Source organism: Gobio gobio (assembly GCF_949357685.1).
Source record: "Gobio gobio genome assembly, chromosome: 7".
Taxonomy (NCBI): domain Eukaryota; kingdom Metazoa; phylum Chordata; class Actinopteri; order Cypriniformes; family Gobionidae; genus Gobio; species Gobio gobio.
In genome coordinates, this window is record NC_137103.1 from 31,086,929 (window position 1) to 31,109,475 (window position 22,547).

Consider the following 22,547-nt stretch of genomic DNA (forward strand, 5'->3'; position numbering starts at 1 on the left):
ACCACTGCATCCGATGCTTTGCATTGCACTTGGTGATGTAAGGCTTGGATGCAGCCATGGGCACCCATTCCATGAAGTTCTCTATGCACTGTTCTTGAGATAATCTGAAGGCAGTTTGGAGGCACACAAAGTTTGGAGGTCTGTAGCTATTGACTCTGCATAAAGTTGGTGACTTCTGCGCACTGTCCGCCTCAGCATGTGCTGACCCTGCTCTGTGATTTTACGTGGCCTACCACTTTGTGGCCGAGTTTCTGTTCCCAATTGCTTCCACTTTGTTATAAGACCACTAACAGTTGACCGTAGAATATTTAGTAGTGAGGAAATTTCACAAATGGACTTTGCACAGGTGGCAACCCATCACGGTACCACGCTTGAATTCACTGAGCTCCTAAGAGCGACCCATTCTTTCACAAATGTTTGTAGAAGCAGTCTGCATGCCTAGGTGCTTGATTTCATACACCCGTGGCCACGGAAGTGATTGGAACACCTTAATTCAATGATTTGGAGGGGTGTCCCAATACTTTTGGCAATAAAATGGTCTTTTTATAACAATAACCTAAATGTTTATATAAAGCTGTGTCAAGCCAACTTCTAGTTTATATGCACACATTCCAATGAAAATGAAAAAGGAATGAAAAAAATGAATAAAAAGGCATCCAGGGAAGTTTAAATATGATTTAAAATATGTACCATGAATTGTTATCAAAGGAAAAAAATTGAAAAAAATGAGATGTTAGAGTGCTTTTAGAATAGCACTAGGCAGGTTAATAAAAAAAGAAAAAAGAAAAATAGAATAGCAGTCAGGTCAAGTGAGAGCAAAAATGAAACTAGTAGTAGTATGTTTAAAATCGGATGATGAGGGTCACTACCAAATGATAGCCTGGAATGAGTAAATAGTTTAAATGAGAGGTTTATCTAAGGATGATAGATGGCTCTTGCGATATTACATGAAGATGTGATAATTCACTGTTATAGTGTTTGATGAGAGGGAAAAGAAGCCATCTTTAAAGCTCTTACATCACTGGACAGCTTGCTAGTGCTCAGGTTGTGCTGCATTGACAAAGACTCAGCCATGTCAGTAACAGGTTTGTGAATCTTCTTCAGGTCACCTTTGTACTTCACCTGTATGAAATATCCAGACAAAAACACACAATGATAAGAAACACTTCTCAATGTGATATGTGACTGGTAAAATACTGTTCATAAAATGTGTTTTTGAGAGTTTAAAGCACCTCGCTTGCAAGGTTACTAGCATCCTTCAGAGTCTGATAAATCTTGCTGTTCTTCAAGTCATACTGTGGTCTCTTTCCTTTCATCTCCTTGTCAAACTTCTCCTTGTACTTCAACTTTTGAGAGAGGACAGTGACATTGTTAGTTGCTGTTAGTGATGTATGTTCTCTGTCGTATCAGCCAAAATGCTTGCAAAAGCACAGAGACATGAATTTCAACTGAATCGTTTCATGCAATCATCAGTGGAAAGAAAGGGAAAACTGAAAAGAATCTCGTTACAACAGGGTTTCAGTTGGGTCTAATACAGTACAATTCAAGTTCACATTGTACTAGCCCCAAATGGGATGACCAACACAAAGTTCAGAGCATTCAAAAGCATCCAACATCTACTGTTTGTGTGCACATAAAGCTGAAGTGTGTGATTTCTGTGCCACTAGCATTACTGAACCAAAAGAGTGCAACAGTGCTGAGACTGATTAAAAAAAAAGATTGAATTACAGTTTCATGGGTAATGTTTAACAGAAATTCCAGTTAAAAAATAATTTGGAAAAATGTGGGCTGATGGCTTCAACAAAAGCACATAATTGGTTAACCTTGTTGCTTACAGTAGGTTTGTTTTTAAAGGTTTTAAAGTTATCGTTAAAAATCAATTCCCTTATGGAGAAAATGAAATAGATTTTTACTTCCAGAACCCGACACACTCTATTGCTAAAGAAGTGACAGTGGTCAAACAAAAGGTTTCCTAACATTTCATCTGTTTGCCATTGGTCAAACAAACAGAAAATCCTGCCCCAAACTCAAAACATTGGTTAGATCAATGTTAATGTTTTGATAGTGCCAAAATATGTTTGTACTTGTCCTTAACGGGTTAGTTCGCCCAAAAATATAACCCAGATGAAGATTCTAGAAATCTTTTTTATGCATCAAATTTTTGGATGAGTGGAGGTTCAAAATAGGGACAGAACTCCCTCAGATTCCATAAAAATATCTTCATTTGTGTTTCAAAGATAAAAGTCTCATGGATTTTGAACAAAATGAGTAAATTGTGACAGAATTTTCATTTTTCGGTGATCTAAGCCTACTTAAAGAAAAATGACACACTTCAGCTTTAACTGGAGGGAAAGTGGTAAAGATGTTGAATCTTTTCCCAAAGATTCTGAGAAAGAAAAAAAAAGCTCCAGATCTGTGGAGGAATCAAATGTATGACATCAAGCAAAGAGAGTCACATGAGGAGTGTGTAGACAAAATAATTGCTATTAATACTGTGCAAAATAAAGTCAATCATCAAGTGTGTTTTTGGCGTCTAAAAGGTAGCAGTGAAATCAATTAGTATTTATTTAATTCACCACATCATATAACTGATGAATAATAGTGTAGCTTATTGTATCTGCACACTCCTCGATACAACAGCATGTCAAAGAATGCAACAGAAAAGGGGACACCACTTTTGACGATTTGAACAAGAGATACAGGTCATTCATACGTCCAAAAACAATTTGCATGCCAGACAAATAGTCTGAAATGGGTGACAAAAATGACAAAATAAAACTGTGATAGAGTGCTGGTCTATAAGCCTATGCCTGGCAACAAGGCAAAAGCTTGCAAAACAAACACAAAAAGAGACAAAATCAGCAACAAAAAGACGCAAAAAGCCAAATGGGTGGGAATGTAAAATTGAGTGGGCAAAAACAGTGAAACTCAACAAGAATATTTCGATTTCTGCAGTACCCAAAAATCTTCATCAAATCTTATCAAATTGAGTGCCACTGGAGTACAACGACTCGGTCAGTCCAAGGGAAAAAGAACAGACACTAGACAGACAGAGAAGTGCAAATGCTGCCCCCAGGGGCCAGGGGTCAGGGACCCTTCTTACATCACTAGTCAGGGCACTCATTTTCTTAATGTGCCGCATCTGAGGAGTGTCAATGGAGGCAGCACCATGGAGGGATGGCTTTTCCTCCACCTACAAAGCGCAGTGAAATGGCAGGGTAACATCAATGAGATGGGACAGAACAGAGAAAATGAATGATGAATAAACAGATAGATGGATTACAGAGAAAGAAAAAGAGTCAGATGGATAGACATGAATAAATACAGGGTAGATAGGTAAGCAGATGGAGTGGAACAGATTACAAGAGACACTCAGGGCTCACATAGACAATGGCGGTATTAATGCTGATGGGCATGAGAAGCACTGATGAGGCGTTCTACCACTACAGTTATCTTTGAGTACTACTGCATAATGATGACATGCCGCTGCCATGGTGGTGAAGGTGTCAGGAAACCAGTGTCAAGTACATATCCAGTGGCTTCAAATTAAACCTGTGTTCCTTGCGGATGAATACAATGAAAGTCTATGGATCACATGATGTCTAGAGTGGAGTAGCTAATGGTATTACCTGACTGGTCAGTTTGGACACCTCAGTGGCCAGGGCAATATCAGGACGGCCGAGCAGCGTTCCACCACGGCTGGCCTCCTGACGAGCTTTATCACGGTATCCGATCTACAAGAACAATTTTTGCAACCTTTACTATAACAATACATGTTTTTCTTTGTCAAGACTTCACTACAGAGGTTTGAATACTACACCCAAAAAAATAAAACTCTGTCATCGGTTACTCAGCCTCGAGTGGTTCCAAATCCAAAAAGACTACACAAGAGATTTCTTACCCTCCATTGAAGTTTAATTCCACCAAAACTTTCAATGGATAAGTGATAAAGAGATATAAATTCATATAAATTGTGTGGTTTAATCCAAGTCTTCTGATAAGACATGCTTGCTTTATATGATAAACAGGTTTAACATTCACTTATAAACATTTATCAACATACATACATGGAGCACATCAAATATGGTAAACGCAAATGTGATGCTTAATGTGTTGAATTAAAGTCTTGTGGGCTAGGAACGCAATAAGGGTGAGTGATTGATACATTTTTGGGTGAACTGCCCCTTTAAAGTGACCCTCACCTCACTGACGAGCTTAGCAGCTTGAGTGGCTTTCCTGATGTCTGGGCGGTCAGCAACCGAGGTGTATGTCAACTTGGCTTTAGCTTCCTGCTTATAGGCGATCTAAACAAGGAGAGACGTGAGAGTTAAAATGATCTCTGTCTGAGACTATTATTTGCAGCAGATACATGTTAGTTCCTTACATTGCTTTGGTTTTTGGCCACTTCCATGGCATGTTGCACTTCAGGTGGCGCAATCATTTGGTTGTAATTAGACTTGCCTTTCTCCTTCTCAAACTTTTGCTTGTACAATTTCTGTGGAAAGATCATGTGAGATGATTATGATTGGTGATCACAATACAGTATAATCCCTACAATTGAGGTTTCTTATAATAGAAAATTGAGTATTTCAACTTACAGCACTTGTGATTTTGCCCATCTCTTTGCTGTGGACTGTGTCACGAGTTTCAGCAAGTGTAGTGAAGCCACCCGACTGGTGATCCTTTTTGCTGGCCTCCTTGTATTTGCTCTGCAGAACATTTTTATAAAACATGAATTTATAAATGATACAGGAACAAATGGTTTACAAAGCCTTATATCGATTATAATAACATATATTGGTGCCATACCTCAGACACAAGATTGGCCACTGATTTAGCATGAAGGATTTGAGGTGTGTCATGGACAGCCACGTAATGGCCCTTGGCCTTCTCATACTTCTCCCTGTATTTCACCTAAAGAACCGTGACAATTTCCGTTAGTTTAACTAGTTGTATATGTTGATTTTCAAATGCCCCATATGGAAAATGGCACTCACATCACTAGAGAGCTCAGAGTTCTTCTTAGCCAAAAGAGTGCATTTATCATCAGTGATTGACATTACGCAGCCCTTCAGCATTTCCTTATCATACTTGTACTCAACCTGTGAATTACAAAAGAAATCAGTTCATTAATCTGTAATTATTCTCTATAAAACTGAAACCGTGGTTGAAAATGGAGCAGTACGAACATCACTCTGCTGGAAGCTGTTCTTGGCGGCATGGAGGAAATCAGGTCTGTCCACAGTCCAGATCCACTTGTTCTTGGTGGCCTGGTACTTCTTCCTGTAGTCGAGCTAAAAGGAGGACAAACGCAAATAATGAGACGCTGATTTGTGATTCAACTTCCCTGATGCACAGTGCAGATCACTGCATACTCACATTGCTTATGTTCTGGTAGGCCTCCTTGGCGGCACGGATGTCGTGAGCGTCAGGTGCAATGTTGATGTGAGCCTTGTTTCTTTCATACACTTCCTTGTATTTCAGCTGAAGAAAAAAAAAAAAATCAAAATTTGAAATGAAATATAATGAAATATACTGTCTTGAATTTGGTTACTTTTTGCAAACGTAAAAAAGGGTAAACCTACATTGCTGGTGATCTCCTTAACCTTCTTCATGTGCTGGCTCGAGGGAGTGTCATGTCCAAGTGTGTAACCTCTCGCTTTAGTCTTGTTGTATTCCATCCTATAGATGATCTAAAGAAGTGAACAGAGATGCCAAAATGTAACACATTTCCATACAATGACTGGATTATTAACTGAACATTAGGAATGTCTACTGTATGTATGTACAAATGCTTTTCAGATGGGAATAATACTTTTGCAGATGGAAATTATACTCACATCGCTGATCTGCTTGCTGCGCTTGGCCACTTGGTAATCAGGGGTTTCCAGCACTGAGGTGTATTTCGACTTGGCACGTTCATACTGCTCTTTATACTTCCACTACAGGAAGTCATGGACAAGAAATGATAATCAGAGACAGCACATTTCCATTCAAATGAAGCATATCTCAAAAATAAAGCTATTAAGAAGGGCGACATCACATTAATTGAATTTTTACAGTGATATATTTACTGTTATAAGGATCATTAATTAAGATACTGTGACATTTAAGTTGTATAAAAACTTAATATCATGCATTAAAAGGGAAAGTTTATTCATGATAGACTTCAGTTAAACTACATTTAAGTTGTATTACAACTGTCAATATTGTACATTAAAAGGGAAGGGTTTAATCTATCTATCCAGTGGAGAGCATGCCTCATATTTTCAGCAGTCCATAAAGATGCACACATGCATACATACATGTAATAGAAAACATGCAATGTGCAGTCAAACTAAATGGAGATGGAGGTGGAAAGCAGCTTCAGGCAACAACATACAGAAAGACACTGACAAGTTACAACTGGTTACTGCTTCTGTATAAAGTCTTCAACTCTACGCCCATACTCTTTTGAACATGGCATTTTGTCTCTGAACGTATTTTTTCTAGTGCTGGGGAAAAATCATTGTGATTAATCGCATCCAAAATAAAAGTTTGTGTTTACATAATTTATGTATGTGTACTGTGTATAATTACAAATTACATGCATGTATATATTTATTTTTTATTTAAAACATTTTTATATGTAGGATAAATTATGTATACTGTATATACATGCAAATTTCTTAAATACATACATGCATGTGTGTGTGTATATATACATAATAATTATACACAGTACACACACATATATACACAAACTTTTATTTTGGATGTGATTAATCACGATTAATTTTTCCCCAGCACAAATTTTTTCCCTTTATTAGTGTTTCTGTTTATAATTTTTTTTTTCACATTTTGAGTGAAAATGTACTAACATTTACTAAATTTACTAACAACTAACATTTTGAGCTAAATGTATTTTATAAATGAAAGCAAAGCTATTTATTTTATTTTATTTTATTTTAATACATTAATTTATTTTAACTAAACAATGCATCATAGATTCTTTGTTCACTGCAAAATAATAACCTGGTTTAAAGAAAGTAGGGGAGATTGGGCTAGTTGTTAGTATTTTCCGGGGTAAAACATGTGACAACTTGCCCTGAAAAAATGTGACGATTTGCTCCAACCTGACATTTATGAAAAACATCCTTATTCTAACATAGTTAGACTTTTCAGTTAAAAGCTACTTCCATTATATAGCTAACTACTGTCTGAATGTATGCCAGCATTCCCGGACTCTCCTATATACAGGTATGGGCTACCTAACCCAAACCCCCCGCCCCACTTTTCTCCTAGGAAAGTTATGGACAGTCAATGGATGTGTTTTGAAAGCAGGGTATGGTGGAAAAACCAAAGTAGTAATAGTTAAAGGCTGGATATTACCACTAACGGTGATGTTAGAGATGCATTGATGATGAGATAAGATTTCTAGGGGGCTTGAAAGACTCCACCAGTGGGCAGATGATTACCTTACTCCACATGCCGGAGTTGAACATGGCAACGAGAATATCAGGCCGGAGCAGCTCATTGCAGCCACTTTTGAGTAACTCCTTGGCCTTGCATTTATATTTTCCCTGTCCATTGAGAAAACACACAAACACAGATGCGCAAATCATGCAACAATTGAAGACAGAGACAGAAAGTAGCTCCTGAAGTCCGGAAAGAGAAGCTCAGTACCAAACTGTATACTCCAGATAAGGTAAAATTAACCTTATCCCCTAACTCATGACGTAAATTTCGCACTGTTCAGATGAAGCACTATCTGGAGCACACAGATATGGACCTAGCTGTGCACACTCAAAAATTCCCATTTGGGTTTTTTGAATGGCAAACTAGCGGACACCTAAATCAGGGGAGAGAAAGAGACGCAATCAAGTGACGTTGTAGCCATGCGACAGAGCCATCCATTGGATCGGCGACGACCTCATGCCGTGGCAGGCGATGGACCCGCAGGAAGCGGCTGAAGCTGGTGGCTTTACCTGACTCAGCTTGCTGGCCTCCTTAGCCAAGATGTTTCTAGGGTCATCTACAACTATGGTGTACTTATCCTTAGACTTCTCATAGCTGGCACGGTAGGACCTCTGCTCAGGATTTTAAAACAGGAGTTAAAGACAACTGCCTCGAGAGCAGTGAGGATGAACATTCACTCAGGAGGAGAAAATATGTCAGGTAAATTCAAAGTGGAATCTTAGAAAAGATATGGAAAAATATACATATAATTTTCATGAAATATGAAGGAAACTGACATTTTGAGATATTTGAGGTATCAAGTATATTGCAAATGTTTACCTTTAAAAATGTACCCATTATAGAGGCAGTGGAAGAAACAGGTTATGTAAGCAGTTTTTGTTGTTGTATTTTTATAGCATTCTTGCTAGAATTCTCTTGCTTCAATACTCTTATTGTATTTATAATTTAATATACCACAGTATTATGAAATGAAGTCATGCTTCTATTGACTTACATCATTAATCAAAAGAGAAGCGTTCTTGGCAGCCTCAAAGAATGGTGTGTCACATGTGTATTTGAAGTTGGCTCTGTTCTTCTCAAATGACGCTTTGTAGAGTCTCTGTCAACAACAAAAACAAAAAAGATAGAAGAGAGTAAGAGGCGTGAGACATAACCTTTTTAATATCGTAGTATTGAATGTTCATTGTAACCCAAAAAAACCTTTTAGTTCGAGAAATATGAAATGTTCATTACTATCAAATCTGGTGTATTTAAAGTCATCATAGTTGGGCAAACAGAAATTACAATATATTTTTTATGTTGCCATTTGCCCCAATAGCACACAAAACTACATTAACTACATTATAAATGTAAATAAATGTTTTTAAGAATGTAAAAAATATTTTTTTAAAAAACTTTGATTAGGAAAACTATAAGTAGATTTACGATGTTAATAACTGTGTCACAGTCTGTGAAAAGGGTCCATAACTGTATTTATTAACACATCTATTGTAAAAAGGAGTAAAATTGTGGCGGCTCTTTACTTCGCTGTAGAGGGTCTTGTTGTGTTCAGCCTGAACCATCGCAGGTGTGTCCCACACGTAGCAGCCAATGCCCTTGAGCCAGTCCAGATCCTCTTTGTACTTGACCTAAAGTGGATAAGAACATGTGACAGTGGTTATGAGCTTCTGTTAATGACACTGTGAGCTGACAAATTACAGAATAAAAAAAGAAGGTGGGTTCAGTTCTACTCACGTCACTGACGCAGTCCCTCACAATCCTGCTGTGGAAGAACTCAGGGCGGTCAGGAATGGACTTCCAGGTGCCCAATGTGCTGATGTACTTCTCCCTATATTTGACCTGAGAAAAGGAGTGAAAGGAGTGTGATTCCACACTAAATCACATTCACGTCTAAAGCAAACAAAAAGTCTCTTAGTTTACTAACCTCACTGATGTCATCTCTGACCCTCTTGGCACAGAGAATATCCAGTGCATCTTTGTCAGCGTGGTAGTGTCCCTTAGCAAGCTCAAAGGTCTCTTTGTAGCGCAACTGGAGAGAAATGATATAGATTGTTAGGACAGCTCTATAACTGATATTGAACAGGTCAGTAAAGGAAGAAATAAAGCATCTGGTTGACTTACATCGCTGGCATTGAGATAGGCCTTCTTGGAACGAACCAGGATTGGTGTGTCATGGATGGGAGTATACTTGTGCTTCATCTTCTCATACTGTTCCTTGTACTTTTTCTAAAGATGATACAAAAGATGAATTACAGGATTGTCTGCATACAGACATGTTATACATTGCTAAAAATAATCTCAGTGTTTTTTTTTTACCTCACTGTACACCACTTTCATGGAACGGGCATGATCCATGATGGGAGTGTGTGATTCTGGGGTGAAGAATGCCCTCTCCTTGGATGCCAGATCAACGTACTGGTACTGTGAAGAGACATCAGTATTATATGGGCAAATCTGTACTTTTTTTCCAGTAAATTGAGAAAATTTACCAGAACAGATTTAAAAACACTAGGCATCATAAACTTCTCAACTCTGTAAATGGTTACAGATAAAAACTGGGCATTGATTGCACTAAATGACTGAGGATCACACACATACACACCACACACTCATACACAACCAGAAGCCCGTCTGAAATCAAATAATATTTCACACAGAAATATGTAATTGCTAGGAGACGCATGACAAATAAAAACAATATCAGCTCAAAATATCATATCTTCCAATTGAACGGCAAACCAAAGTCGGATGCTTTCTTCAAATGAATGGAAATTGCTTTTGTCAATTACATCAACGAGGGTCTGACTATCATTTGTAAAACCTGACCCATTTAATTTTCAACTCTGAGTATGACCTTTTAATTGTACACATTATAACAAGTCATTATTTATGATTAAATATGGTTTGGGCTAAAAGTGATTTACCTTGTTGGTGAGAGACTGTGCCCACTTGGCTCTCGTAATGTCCAGGCCATCCACAGTGGTGGTGCATTTCGTCTTATCCTTATTGCCCTCAGCTCGGTACACCATCTGTGGATAGAAACAGATAAAGAGACTGAAGGATGTAGATAGGCTTTAAAACAAGAATGATGGAGTCTATAACTGAGATATCAGGCCTGAGGCTTCTACAAAATCACTTACATTACTCATGTGGGTCTTAAGTTCAGACACACGCTTGTACTCTGGTGTGTCCAGGACTACACTGAAGTTGGAAAAGTTCTTCTTAGCATCAACTTCATACGATTTCTAGCAAATAGATAAAAAAATCCTGATTAGTACCAAAAATCAACAGAATGAACCATTATGAATGAAATGTGGCATGCATGATAATACATGAATGAATAATTACTCTAAACTTGCTGATCTCACGGATTCGGTTCATCTCAGGGGAGTCCACCATAAAGCAGCCAATACCTCTCAGCCAATGCAGATCCTCTTTATATTTCAGCTGCAGGAGATATAAGAACAGTTATTATTCCTGAAAATGTCAAGAGGTGAAATCATGCTACGTTTCCAGTATGCAATGTGTCACGGTACATTTAGGTGCATGTTTGGGGGACACCTACATCGCTGTTGATATCATTGACATGGAAGCAGTGCAACAGCTGTGGGGTGATGGGCATGGGCAGAAGAGTTCCTCTGCTGTTGTAGTACTTCTCCTTATAGCACACCTGTAGAGGAAAATGAACCATCAATAAAGCATCTAATAATTTTGGTGGAGTAGTATGAACCCATATTTCACAATAGAGACATACTTACATCACTGATTGCTTGCTGAGTGGCCTTAACCTGTCTGATCTCAGGTGTGTCATACTCAGAGTGGATCTTGTCCTTTTCCTTCTCATATTTCTCACGATACAGTCGCTATGACAAAATGCAACCTTGTTAATATTCTTGTTCATGATATAAAGTTTAAATTTCTAAAGTGAAACGCTACAAGGGTATTGGACTTACTGGGTTGGTGACCTTGTTGGCCTTCCTGATGGTGAGAAAGTTGACACCTTCAGGATCTAGTTTGTAGCTCCTGGCTTTCATCAGATCATAGGCTTCCCTGTACTTCATCTACAGAGATTGGAACATCAGATGAGATAAAATCACAACATTTAACTCTTTTTTTATTTTGAGAATTGAGGTGTTCTTGTACATTGCTGGTGGTGATGCTGTTGGCTTTGGCCTGTTTGTTGAGTGGAGTGTCGTAAGGCAGAGTGTATCCGGTGGGCATAATGATCTTATTGGCCTCTTTGTAGAAGTTCTAAAAAGAAAGAAAGGATGTGACTGAAGCATACATCAATGGAGAGACCAGTACACCTTCTTATGAATTGTTAAGAGACGTCATACGTCGCTCTGGATGTAGTTGGCTTGACGGGCCCTTTCGGTCTCGACAGTCACAGCAGGTGCAGTGTTTTTACCCATGACATTTGTGACATAGTCATGGCGGTAGTTGAGCTGCAAACATGAAGGATATAAGTTAGAAGATTCTGCTTCAATTAAAATGCAGTAAATGCATTCTGATACATGCTTTTGACGTGTTACCTCGCTCAAGTTCTTAGCGCTCTGCTTGCATGTTTCATAGACAGGGGTGTCCATAACCACAGAGTACTGCTTAAAGTGCTCGATTCCCTTAGCTCTGTACAGATTCTGAAAGAGAGCATCACACAGGAGAAGAACATGTGAGATGACTATGGAGGAGGAGCAAAGTAAAAGAAAATGAGATGAGGCTACACTTACGTCGCTCTGCAGATTCATAGATTGCTTGCAACGAAGAATCTCAGGAGTGTCCCAAGCATAGCAGCCAATACCCTTCAACCAGTTGAGGTCATCTTTGTAGAAGATCTGAAATGAGATGCAATAATACAGGGTTACAGCAACAAAAAGACCTCAAAACAATCTCAGGTAGTGGAACCTAGCTTGCTTGGCATTTGCATGCGACAATACACAAAAAATATGAAACGTGTTTGGATGTAGGGATAACTCACGTCGCTCAGTTGCTCGTTGACCTTGCGGGCATGTACGTACACCTGCATGTCAGGCAGGCAGATCCACTGGTGCAGGTATTTACGGTAGTCAACTCCACTGACGGTCTTCTGAGTATTGCGTGCGGATACGATGTCAAGCATGTCGGGAGGTACGTGGATTTTAGCCTTGGTCTTCTCATAATTCTCTTTGTACAGGCGCTAATGAAAAAAAAAGAGCTTTTAATTGTTTTGACATTTAGTAAGTTACAACGCTAAACCTCAGCAAATGCTTTACTCACATCCAGAACCAGTTTTCCAGCTTTGATACATCTTGCAGTAGCGGGGTCGTCCGCAAGACACTTAGGCAGACTGTACAGGGTCTTGAACTTCTCATAATCTTCCTTGTATTTTACCTACAGAAACCAAGGATGTTTGGTTGTATGTTTAGGACAATCAGAAAGTTCCCTCTCTATGGAGGCATTAGTAAGCACTAGAGAAGGGACTGGAGAAATGACTCACGTTGCTCAGGATGACCTTCTGTTGTTTGGCATGGACTAAGGCATGGGAATCGTGAGGGATGTTGTAGCTCTTGGCCTTGATCTTGTCCCAGGCGGCAGAATAGGCTTTCTGAATGTACACAAAGAATATTTCAAGAACTGGGACAGCAAATAAAACCAAGAACTCAGCATTTTAGAGCTTGTCTCGCAGGCTTACTGTGCTGTAGATCTCCTTCAGGTTGAAGCATCTTGCGTAGTCATGGGTGTCCAGAATGGTGGTGTAAATATGCTTCTCCTTATGATATGCCTCTCTGTAGTTCAACTGAGGATGAAACATAAAATATGCAGTGTATTACCATTTGAACTCCAAAGTATTGAGCTCTTGATAGTACTCAAGGATCGGACTTATCAGTTAATGGGAGTACAAACCTCACTGGCCCAAGTGTGGCCCAGGATGGCAGTCACATATGCAGGGGTGTCTGTCACAATGGAGTAGTTGTTCCATTCCTTCTTGCCTTCTGCTTTGTATTTAATCTGTGTGGAAACAAACATTAAACCTTCAAACACGTGGAAACAATATATCTTTATTGTAAACTACTAAATGAGTTGAAAATGTTACTCACGTCACTCTGTAGCTCATATGACTTCTTGGCACGTACAATCTCAGGAGTGTCCCAGGCATAACAGCCAACGCCCTTCATCCAGTTCAGGTCTTCTTTGTAGAACACCTGCCAGGGAGAAATTAGTCAAATGTAGCCATTGAACAGGTCTGACACAATTAAAATATCACTGTAATCATAACCTACATCACTCAAGATCTCATTGGCCTTGCGTGCACGGATGGCATCGTTCTGATCAGGGTGGCATGTCCACTGGTGCAGGCGTGTACGGTATAGCACATCACTCAGGATATCCTGGCATTTCTTGGCAACCACATGGCTGATCATATCAGCAGGAATGTGGAGCTTAGTTTTGGTTTCATTGTAGGCTTTGTGGTAGTCTCTCTGATGGACATATTGAAAAAAGTCTGGTTGATTAGGAGTTAAACTATAAGATAACAAGTTGAGTGGATATGAAAGTACAGCGATTTTAGACTTCAGGCATAGTAATTATAAAAACAACTGACCAGATTCTTCATCTTCTCCATTTGGCCAGAGCGAACCACCTCAGGAAAGTCAACCAGAGTTGAAGCCAAGTAGTGGCCTTTGGCTTTCACATGTGCATCATGGTACTTATACTGTGGTGTTTCAATACAAGAAAGAATCAACAATCATCACTTCTAAACCAGTATTTTTTTTAAAAACTGCACTGTTAGTAACTGACCCCAGTTATGTGGCAGTAAGGAAAAGGTCTATTCTATTTAATATTAATACATTTTTGATACTCACATCACTGACACTATCTCTGGTCTTCTTGGCTGTTAGTACTGGTATATATTCATGGTTCAGCTGGTAGCCAGTGGCTTTGGCCTCATCCCAGCTCACTTTGTACAATTTCTAGAATAAAAACAACAACAAAACATCCTAAATGAAATACATCACATAAATAAAAAGTAAACGTATACAAAAAAGTCTGGAATGGACATTGTTACCTCACTGATAATCTTTGCGACATCTCTAGAGTGAGCCAGCTGTGGTGTATCTTCAGATCCGATGTAGTGACCCTTCTCCAGGTTAAATGATTCTTTGTACTTTAGCTGAGCAACAACAGAAAGATCGACCAAGTTGATAAGCTAACCTCTTCACATTATTCCCCTATTAAGATGAAAATGCCCAAATCTGAAACACACTTACATCGCTGAGGTTGAAGGCGTTGACCTTTGCAAGGACTATCTCAGGGCGATCCACAATGTGAGTAAATTTGCTAAAGTTGTCCTTAGCATCCTTCTTATAATGTCTCTGCATGGGGAAAAGAAACAGGCATTGTTGTAAGATAATGGAGGATTTATTATAAAAGAGAAGTTAGTTAAAAAAAAAGTGTGGTCAAACTTACCTCGTTCAGAATCTGTTGGGCTTTTCGGACTTTGACATGATCTACACAATCAGCAGCCACCCATCCACAACCACGTAACCATTCCAGATCTGCTTTGTAGACATTCTGGAGGAAGAGCATTACATTGCATTACAATATATATTAAAAACAGTCATATCAGATGTAAATTTATTTTATATATATAAACAAGAACAATGATTTTGGTTTAAAAACCTCTTAATCCAATACTTACGTCACTGGCTAAGTCATACGCTTTACGAGCCTGAATGACATCATTCTGATCAGGCATGCATGTCCAGTTGTGCAAGCGAGTTCTGTAGTTGTCATCATTAACTTGAATCTGGCATTGCTTTGCATGTTCAAAAGCTATCATGTCCACTGGGAGGTTGAATTTGGTCTTGGACTTGTTGAAGTCCTTCTTGTAGAGAGCATCACTAGCAATTCTAGCTGAGTTCAAGGCAAGCACGAGCAAAGGATCATCCTGGACGCAGCGGGCTCCAATGTGATGACCAACTTGTTTACGGTAACTAGTCTTGTACTTGTACTGCAAAAAAAGAGGATAATTTATTTGCATACATAAATCAAATTAATGTGAAATGGGTTTAGGTTTAGGATGATTTATTTACTTACATCACTCTGCACTTTAGAGGTGTTGATGCATTGTTTAATTGGGACTGCATCTCCAGGCATGAAGTATGATGTGGCTTTAGTCTTGTTCCAGTTTTTGGTGTATAAATGCTACAAGTGATGTATAAAATGACACTTTAGTTATTATTCAACTTTTATTCAACAATTAAATCACAGACAAAAAGAAAAAATGCTTTACCGGGTGGTACATTTTGGCCACTTCCCTTGCTGTAGCTAGAATTGGGGAGTCTGTCAAGGTGTATTTAGTCTTGTCCTGGTGCCAGGCCTCACGATACTTAGCCTGAAAGACAAAACAAAGAGGACACTTAGAGAAAAGTCATATCTGAAAACCATTTTGGGGACCACTCATTTTTGTTTGGAGAGGACATGATTTTACAAACTAAAATGTACCGTAAAAGTTCTGTTGTTTGAGTAACTACATGGAAAACCAATGCTTATTAGAGGTCCAAGCATGGAGTGTGCCCTAAAAATCTCTTACTCCATCCATTCACAATTAAGAAAAAAAAATTGTATGATATGACTTTGAAACTGAAAGTAAAAAAATGTAGCATGTATAGAAACTACTTAAATAAATAGAGTACATAGTCTGATGATGGCTATTTAATTTCGTAATTACAATTTTGTACATTTCTAACATTATAATTGTTGTTCCTCCATTGTTGTCCTTTGTATGATTGAATGATTGCATAATATCTTATTGCTTACCTCATTGAGAACATCAGCTGCGTTTTTGGACCGCACAAAGTCAATTCTTTCAATGGGTGTTGTATATTTCTGCTCGTCCAGCTTCACACGGTAGCCTCTCTGTGAATCAGAAAGAGAAAAAAAAAAAAATCAGTAATTCACTATACCTCTACATTACATAAACTCATTGGCAGAAATAGTGCAAAAGGACTTACTTCAGCCAGAACCTTTTGGGCATTCCTCACTTTGATAACATCAACAGACTCATGGGGAATCCATCCACATCCCCTTAGCCATTCCAGGTCAGCCTTGTACACAGCCTAAACATCAAATGAAAGAAGGTATCACATTATTTCATAGATTTTTTTTCCAATGGAACCATTTTAACCATTCATTCAAAGCTCAACTTACGTCACTACGCAGATCATAGACTTTTCTGGCCTGGACGACGTCGTTGGAGTCGGGCAGGCAGGTCCAGTTGTGCAGGTAGGTTCTGTAGTTGGCATCATTGACCTGGATCTGACATTTCTTGGCCAGCTCAAGAGACAGCAGGTCCACTGGGAGGTGGAACTTGGTCTTGGACTTGTTGAAGTCCTTCTTGTAGAGAGCATCGCTAGCAATTCTAGCTGAGTTCAAGGCAAGCATGATCAAGGGATCATCCTGGACGCAGCGGGCTCCAATGTGATGGCCAACTTGCTTACGGTAACTTGTCTTGTACTTGTACTGCATTTAAAAGATTTGAAGTATTCATATTCACATTATTCTTAAATAACAGAGAGGGGAACATTCAGAGAGAGAAAATACTACAAAGTTGAGAAAACAGACAGAAAAAACATGACTTTGTGTTGTCTTACGTCACTGGCTATTTCTCTGGAGGCTTTAGCCTTGATCACAGAGATGGCATCCTGTTTGATGTGGTATGCCTTTGCCTTTGTAGCATCCCAGTCTTTAGTATACAGTTTCTGCAACAGGACAAAAAAAGTGGAAAGTGTTACCCAATAGTTTAATGGCATAATAAGCTCTTAAAATTAATTCTAGTAATACTCAGCAATTCTGCATGTCAGTTTGCTTACATTGCTGGTAGCAATGGCATTTGCTCTGGACAACTCAATGGCCGGTGTATTTGGCATAATGTGGACAGATGTCTTATCCTTGTCCCACGCTTCTCTGTATTTCCTCTGTGAACAAAATAATAATTCAAATAATAAAAAAAAGGTTAAGGGTTTTGTATGGCACACATTGACGCAAAAACAAAAAAGACAATTCATGTCGATTACATTCAATTAGAAAGATTTTACATTTCTAATTAACCGTACATGTAATTACTATAACTACTGTATATAATTGTATTATTTCAATAATTTAAAGTTTTGATTTTCATCATTGTAATTGAAATTACATTTTAAATTTTACTGATTAAAATCTAACACAGATTTTAATTTCATCCAGTATTTGCACTAATCATTTTTAAGCTTCATAATTTGTTTTCAGTCTTCAACTGTAATCTGAACATGAACATCTGAGTGAAGTACTAAAGAAAAGGCAATAATCGTACATCACTGAGGATGTCAGCATTTTGCTTGGCTAGGACGAAGACAGGCAGGTCCACAGCACTGGTGAACTTGACAGTACTGGGAGGCTGGCGATACAGTCTCTCATTAAGGATCGTCTGAGCATTTTTGACTTTGATGACATCGATAGATCCTTGCGTAATCCAGCCACACCCACGGATCCACTCAAGGTCAGCTTTGTATACAGCCTAGTTTGAAAGTTTACAACAAAGATGTTAATGTAGCAATATAACAAACCAATGTGCACAACACAGTGTGTGAAGCTAATCATATGCATACATCACTGCGCAGGTCATAGACCTTCCTGGCCTGGACAACGTCATTGGAGTCGGGCAGGCAGGTCCAGTTGTGCAGGTAGGTTCTGTAGTTGGCATCATTGACCTGGATCTGACATTTCTTGGCCAGCTCAAGAGACAGCAGGTCCGCTGGGAGGTTGTACTTGGTCTTGGATTTGTTGAAATCTTTCTTGTACAGAAGATCACTAGAAATCTTGCCTGAGTTCAAGGCCAGCATGATCAAGGGATCATCGTTGATGCTGAGGGCTCCAATGTGGTGTCCTTGCTGCTTCCTGTATCCAGTTTTGTACTTGTACTGCAAGGTTATAATGCATAAAAGAAATTGAGCACTATCATTTAACAAAGTGTGTTTAATGTGTAAGATAAAATCCACATCCATGATATAAGATCCTTACATCACTAATGATGTCTCTGGAAGCCTTGGCAGATTTCACTGCGACAGCATCCTTAGGCAGGAAGTAGCCCTTCTTAAGGCTGTTCTCATAGTCTTGACGGTAATATTTCTGCAAGAACATGAGCAATCAACACATACTGATTTAACAGGATTTGAAACATAAACTATTGTGCATTTATTTCTGATTTATTGGCCACTGCAAACCAGTGTTGCTGTACTTACAATGCTTGTGTTGAGTTTGTTCTGTTTTCCAAGAACGATCTCAGGGGTGTCTGGCATGACATGGATATTGATCTTCTCCTTATTCCAGGCATCAACATAAGCACTCTGCAATGTAATAATAATGAAAACGAAAAGTTAGACACATGCACCTATGCACTACATAACCCCAACCTGCAACAGGGATTTCAAACAGTGAATATATGTTTTAACCATAACACATATTAGTGAAATCTTCTAGGAAAACAATACCTTGTCCATGATCTTGGCATTGGCTTGGGCAAGAGCAAAAGGTACGGAATCCGTCTTGCTAGTATACTTGAAGTTGCTTGGATGCTGTCTGTACTTCCTTTCACTCAGAATCTCACCAGCCTTTTTAGCCTTCTCCACATCAACCGAGCCAATGGGTACCCATCCTGTACCTCTGATCCATTCCATATCAGCCTTATACACAGCCTGATAGCATACAATACATGAGAAACAGTAAGAAAGCAGACAATACTGGTAGTGTAGATCTATTGATTACAATTATAGTTAAAATTTCACAGAAACTCACATCGCTCTGAAGATCATAGACTTTCCTGGCCTGGACGACGTCGTTGGAGTCGGGCAGGCAGGTCCAGTTGTGCAGGTAGGTTCTGTAGTTGGCATCATTGACTTGGATCTGACATTTCTTGGCCAGTTCCAGAGACAGCAGGTCCACTGGGAGGTGGTACTTGGTCTTGGACTTGTTGAAGTCCTTCTTGTAGAGAGCATCACTAGCAATCTTAGCTGAATTCAAGGCAAGCATGATCAAGGGATCATCATTGACGCTGAGTGCTCCAATGTGATGACCAACTTGCTTACGATAACCAGTCTTGTACTTGTACTGCAAGAGAAGGATGACTGCAGTATTAAAGATAGCTCCTATTTATATTTACATGTCAGGGCAATAAGATAGAAAATGTATCAATCAGCATGTAATATCAGAGTGACTTTCAAGATAGTATATACTCACATCACTAATAATGTCTCTGCCTGCTTTAGCAGCTCTGATGGAGACAGCATCGGATTTGATGTCATAGCCTTTCCTGAAGATGTCCTCAACTGCTTGTCTGTATAGTTTCTGTAAGTAGAATTTTATGTTTTCTTGAAGTGAAAAATTTAATAGGACTAATTTGGTAATCAAACAGAATACATGAATTTCAGAATATTAGTTTAACAACTTAAACTAAAAGAAAAAATATACTGAAGAAAAAAACAATTATTCAAAAGTGATACCAACCCTGCTATTGGTAATTGCATTAGCACTTGAGAGAACAATCTCTGGGGTATCAGGAGGGATATGAATCTTTATCTTGTCAGCCTCCCATGCTGCATGGTACTGACGCTAAAATGAAAAAGATATGTTGTCAGCAACAATTTCAATACTGTGACAGCTGTTATTAAGGACAATAAGAACATCTAGCAATGGATCAAAAATAACATAAAAATAATCACATATGCAAATTAATGTATACTAACTTTATTAAGTAATTGATATTGTGACTAAATTGTTCTCCAGAGAATTGTGGTGACATAGTTCAGTCGGATTCCAATAATATGACTGATGATTATTCTACTAACCTGATCCATAGTTTGAGCATTTGCCTTTGCAAGCACCAAAGGCATGGACTGCATGTCTTGAGTATACTTGAATGTTTGTGGTTTCTGTCTGTAGTGTCGCTCGCTGAGGATCTCAGCTGCTTTCTTTGCTTTCAGGACATCAAGCGAGCCAATGGGAACCCATCCTACACCAGTCATAAACTCCATGTCTGCTTTGTACACAGCCTGAGGTGCAGACGAAATGTTACTTTGCAAAACTATACTGTTCATATTTGATTAAAAAGTATCTGTAGAAATAATTGAATGCAATTTTAGCTTGACAAACATACATCGCTACGGATGTCATAGACTTTTCTGGCCTGAACGACGTCATTGGAGTCGGGCAGGCAGGTCCAGTTGTGCAGGTAGGTTCTGTAGTTGGCATCATTGACCTGGATCTGACATTTCTTGGCCAGCTCAAGAGACAGCAGGTCCACTGGGAGGTGGAACTTGGTCTTGGACTTGTTGAAGTCCTTCTTGTAGAGAGCATCACTAGCAATCTTAGCTGAATTCAAGGCCAGCATGATCAAGGGATCATCCTGGATGCAGCGGGCTCCAATATGATGACCAACTTGCTTACGGTAACTAGTCTTGTACTTGTACTAAAATTAATAAATAAAAAGGTTTTAGAAAGTTATTGTGATCAGTAATATGTGTGTTTGACACAAATTATGCTCAAAAAAGTTACTCACGTCACTGACGATATCTCTGGACGCCTTAGCTGCTTTGATAGCAACAGCATCACCGCGCAAATCATAGCCCTTCTTCTTAGATTCTTCATTGGCAAGTTTATACCTTTTCTAAAATTGGAAAATATTTGACAGATTTAGAGTTATCAGAATTTTTTAAAATGTCAATATTTCAGACATATACTGTACATACCTCACTGTAATTTATATTGTTCTGCTTTGCCAACAGAACTTCCATACAGTCAGGCATAACGTGGATTTTGGTTTTATCCTTGTCCCAGGCTTCAGTGTAAAGTTTCTATAAGAGTTGAATACAATTATATGCTAGACATTTAAAACTTTAAGCTATTTGTAAGAGTTCTTGCATTCAGAAACCTACTGACAAGATTTACCTTGTTAGTAGTAGTAGCATTATTTTTAGCTAAAACTAGTGGCATGTCTTCAGTAGTAACGGTGAACTTGAAGTTGCTTGGGTGCTGACGGTAATTCCTTTCATTCAGGATTTCTCCAGCCTTTTTCACTTTCTCAACATCAACTGAACCAATGGGAACCCATCCTAATCCTTGAAGCCATTTCAGATCAGCCTTGTACACCGCCTAATTGCACATGCAAAAAAATTAAGAAGATTTTGACATGATTGTAAAAAATAAATAATAAATGTCAAGAGGACTTGAAATAGACGTACATCACTCTGCAGGTCATAGACTTTTCTGGCCTGGACGACATCATTGGAGTCAGGCAGGCAGGTCCAGTTGTGCAGGTAGGTTCTGTAGTGGGCATCATTGACCTGGATCTGGTTCTTCTTGGCTAACTCAAAAGCTATCATGTCCACTGGGAGGTTGAATTTGGTCTTGGACTTGTTGAAGTCCTTCTTGTAGAGAGCATCACTAGCAATCTTAGCTGAGTTCAAAGCCAGCACGAGCAAAGGATCATCCTGGACGCAGCGGGCTCCAATGTGATGGCCAACTTGCTTACGGTAACTAGTCTTGTACTTGTACTACAGTTGAATGATAAAAGGACAATAGGAGTGAATAAAAGACTAGGAAAACATTCTGCCATGAACTACGAGTGACTATGAATAAAGAACAAAGGACCACAGCACTCACATCACTGATGATATCCCGAGAGGCTTTAGCTGCTTTAATGGAAATGGCATCACCCCGCATGTCATAGCCTTTCTTTTTGGCCTCCTCATTGGCAAGCGTATATTGTTTCTGGAAATAAAAACCATAATTCAAGAAATAATGTTATATCAATATTTAGTATAATTTAAATGCCCACAAAATTATTAAGAAAGTAATACAAGAAAATATGGGGAAACAAATATAACTTGATGATGACTTGAACTGAATGACTCACCACACTGTAGTTAATTTTGTTCTGTTTGGCAAGCAATATCTCCATTGTATCTGGCATGACGTGGATCTTGGTCTTATCCTTTTCCCAAGCTTCCACATAGCTTTTCTATAGCGTAAAGAAAAAGAAAAAGAAACATATATGCAAAGTATCTATACACATTACA

General features: G+C 38.8%; 1 protein-coding gene across 1 annotated transcript in view; it reads right to left on the bottom strand.

Annotated features, from left to right (window-relative positions):
• Positions 1 to 22,547, bottom strand: part of neb (nebulin) — a 65,571-nt gene that overhangs the window by 15,295 nt on the left and 27,729 nt on the right. Inside the window, exons 56-121 of the mRNA XM_079822410.1 lie at positions 22,385 to 22,489; positions 22,132 to 22,239; positions 21,711 to 22,022; positions 21,418 to 21,621; positions 21,219 to 21,323; positions 21,029 to 21,136; positions 20,627 to 20,938; positions 20,319 to 20,522; positions 19,978 to 20,082; positions 19,711 to 19,818; positions 19,270 to 19,581; positions 18,966 to 19,169; positions 18,717 to 18,821; positions 18,496 to 18,603; positions 18,084 to 18,395; positions 17,789 to 17,992; positions 17,307 to 17,411; positions 17,088 to 17,195; positions 16,645 to 16,956; positions 16,449 to 16,553; positions 16,255 to 16,353; positions 15,728 to 15,829; positions 15,532 to 15,639; positions 15,134 to 15,445; positions 14,902 to 15,006; positions 14,703 to 14,807; positions 14,501 to 14,605; positions 14,298 to 14,405; positions 14,036 to 14,146; positions 13,716 to 13,913; positions 13,533 to 13,637; positions 13,339 to 13,443; positions 13,127 to 13,231; positions 12,932 to 13,039; positions 12,712 to 12,825; positions 12,434 to 12,631; positions 12,186 to 12,290; positions 11,991 to 12,095; positions 11,796 to 11,903; positions 11,602 to 11,709; positions 11,412 to 11,519; positions 11,217 to 11,321; positions 11,024 to 11,128; positions 10,807 to 10,905; positions 10,599 to 10,703; positions 10,383 to 10,487; positions 9,775 to 9,879; positions 9,580 to 9,684; positions 9,383 to 9,487; positions 9,193 to 9,297; positions 8,982 to 9,086; positions 8,453 to 8,557; positions 7,968 to 8,069; positions 5,841 to 5,942; positions 5,586 to 5,693; positions 5,380 to 5,484; positions 5,190 to 5,294; positions 4,998 to 5,102; positions 4,810 to 4,914; positions 4,599 to 4,709; positions 4,385 to 4,495; positions 4,203 to 4,304; positions 3,630 to 3,734; positions 3,104 to 3,193; positions 1,233 to 1,346; positions 1,018 to 1,122 (exon numbers count right to left, since the gene is read on the bottom strand). Coding sequence (XP_079678536.1) covers positions 1,018 to 1,122; positions 1,233 to 1,346; positions 3,104 to 3,193; positions 3,630 to 3,734; positions 4,203 to 4,304; positions 4,385 to 4,495; positions 4,599 to 4,709; positions 4,810 to 4,914; positions 4,998 to 5,102; positions 5,190 to 5,294; positions 5,380 to 5,484; positions 5,586 to 5,693; positions 5,841 to 5,942; positions 7,968 to 8,069; positions 8,453 to 8,557; positions 8,982 to 9,086; positions 9,193 to 9,297; positions 9,383 to 9,487; positions 9,580 to 9,684; positions 9,775 to 9,879; positions 10,383 to 10,487; positions 10,599 to 10,703; positions 10,807 to 10,905; positions 11,024 to 11,128; positions 11,217 to 11,321; positions 11,412 to 11,519; positions 11,602 to 11,709; positions 11,796 to 11,903; positions 11,991 to 12,095; positions 12,186 to 12,290; positions 12,434 to 12,631; positions 12,712 to 12,825; positions 12,932 to 13,039; positions 13,127 to 13,231; positions 13,339 to 13,443; positions 13,533 to 13,637; positions 13,716 to 13,913; positions 14,036 to 14,146; positions 14,298 to 14,405; positions 14,501 to 14,605; positions 14,703 to 14,807; positions 14,902 to 15,006; positions 15,134 to 15,445; positions 15,532 to 15,639; positions 15,728 to 15,829; positions 16,255 to 16,353; positions 16,449 to 16,553; positions 16,645 to 16,956; positions 17,088 to 17,195; positions 17,307 to 17,411; positions 17,789 to 17,992; positions 18,084 to 18,395; positions 18,496 to 18,603; positions 18,717 to 18,821; positions 18,966 to 19,169; positions 19,270 to 19,581; positions 19,711 to 19,818; positions 19,978 to 20,082; positions 20,319 to 20,522; positions 20,627 to 20,938; positions 21,029 to 21,136; positions 21,219 to 21,323; positions 21,418 to 21,621; positions 21,711 to 22,022; positions 22,132 to 22,239; positions 22,385 to 22,489 — 8,787 coding nt within the window. The remainder of the gene's footprint in view (positions 1 to 1,017; positions 1,123 to 1,232; positions 1,347 to 3,103; positions 3,194 to 3,629; positions 3,735 to 4,202; positions 4,305 to 4,384; positions 4,496 to 4,598; positions 4,710 to 4,809; positions 4,915 to 4,997; positions 5,103 to 5,189; positions 5,295 to 5,379; positions 5,485 to 5,585; positions 5,694 to 5,840; positions 5,943 to 7,967; positions 8,070 to 8,452; positions 8,558 to 8,981; positions 9,087 to 9,192; positions 9,298 to 9,382; positions 9,488 to 9,579; positions 9,685 to 9,774; positions 9,880 to 10,382; positions 10,488 to 10,598; positions 10,704 to 10,806; positions 10,906 to 11,023; positions 11,129 to 11,216; positions 11,322 to 11,411; positions 11,520 to 11,601; positions 11,710 to 11,795; positions 11,904 to 11,990; positions 12,096 to 12,185; positions 12,291 to 12,433; positions 12,632 to 12,711; positions 12,826 to 12,931; positions 13,040 to 13,126; positions 13,232 to 13,338; positions 13,444 to 13,532; positions 13,638 to 13,715; positions 13,914 to 14,035; positions 14,147 to 14,297; positions 14,406 to 14,500; positions 14,606 to 14,702; positions 14,808 to 14,901; positions 15,007 to 15,133; positions 15,446 to 15,531; positions 15,640 to 15,727; positions 15,830 to 16,254; positions 16,354 to 16,448; positions 16,554 to 16,644; positions 16,957 to 17,087; positions 17,196 to 17,306; positions 17,412 to 17,788; positions 17,993 to 18,083; positions 18,396 to 18,495; positions 18,604 to 18,716; positions 18,822 to 18,965; positions 19,170 to 19,269; positions 19,582 to 19,710; positions 19,819 to 19,977; positions 20,083 to 20,318; positions 20,523 to 20,626; positions 20,939 to 21,028; positions 21,137 to 21,218; positions 21,324 to 21,417; positions 21,622 to 21,710; positions 22,023 to 22,131; positions 22,240 to 22,384; positions 22,490 to 22,547) is intronic.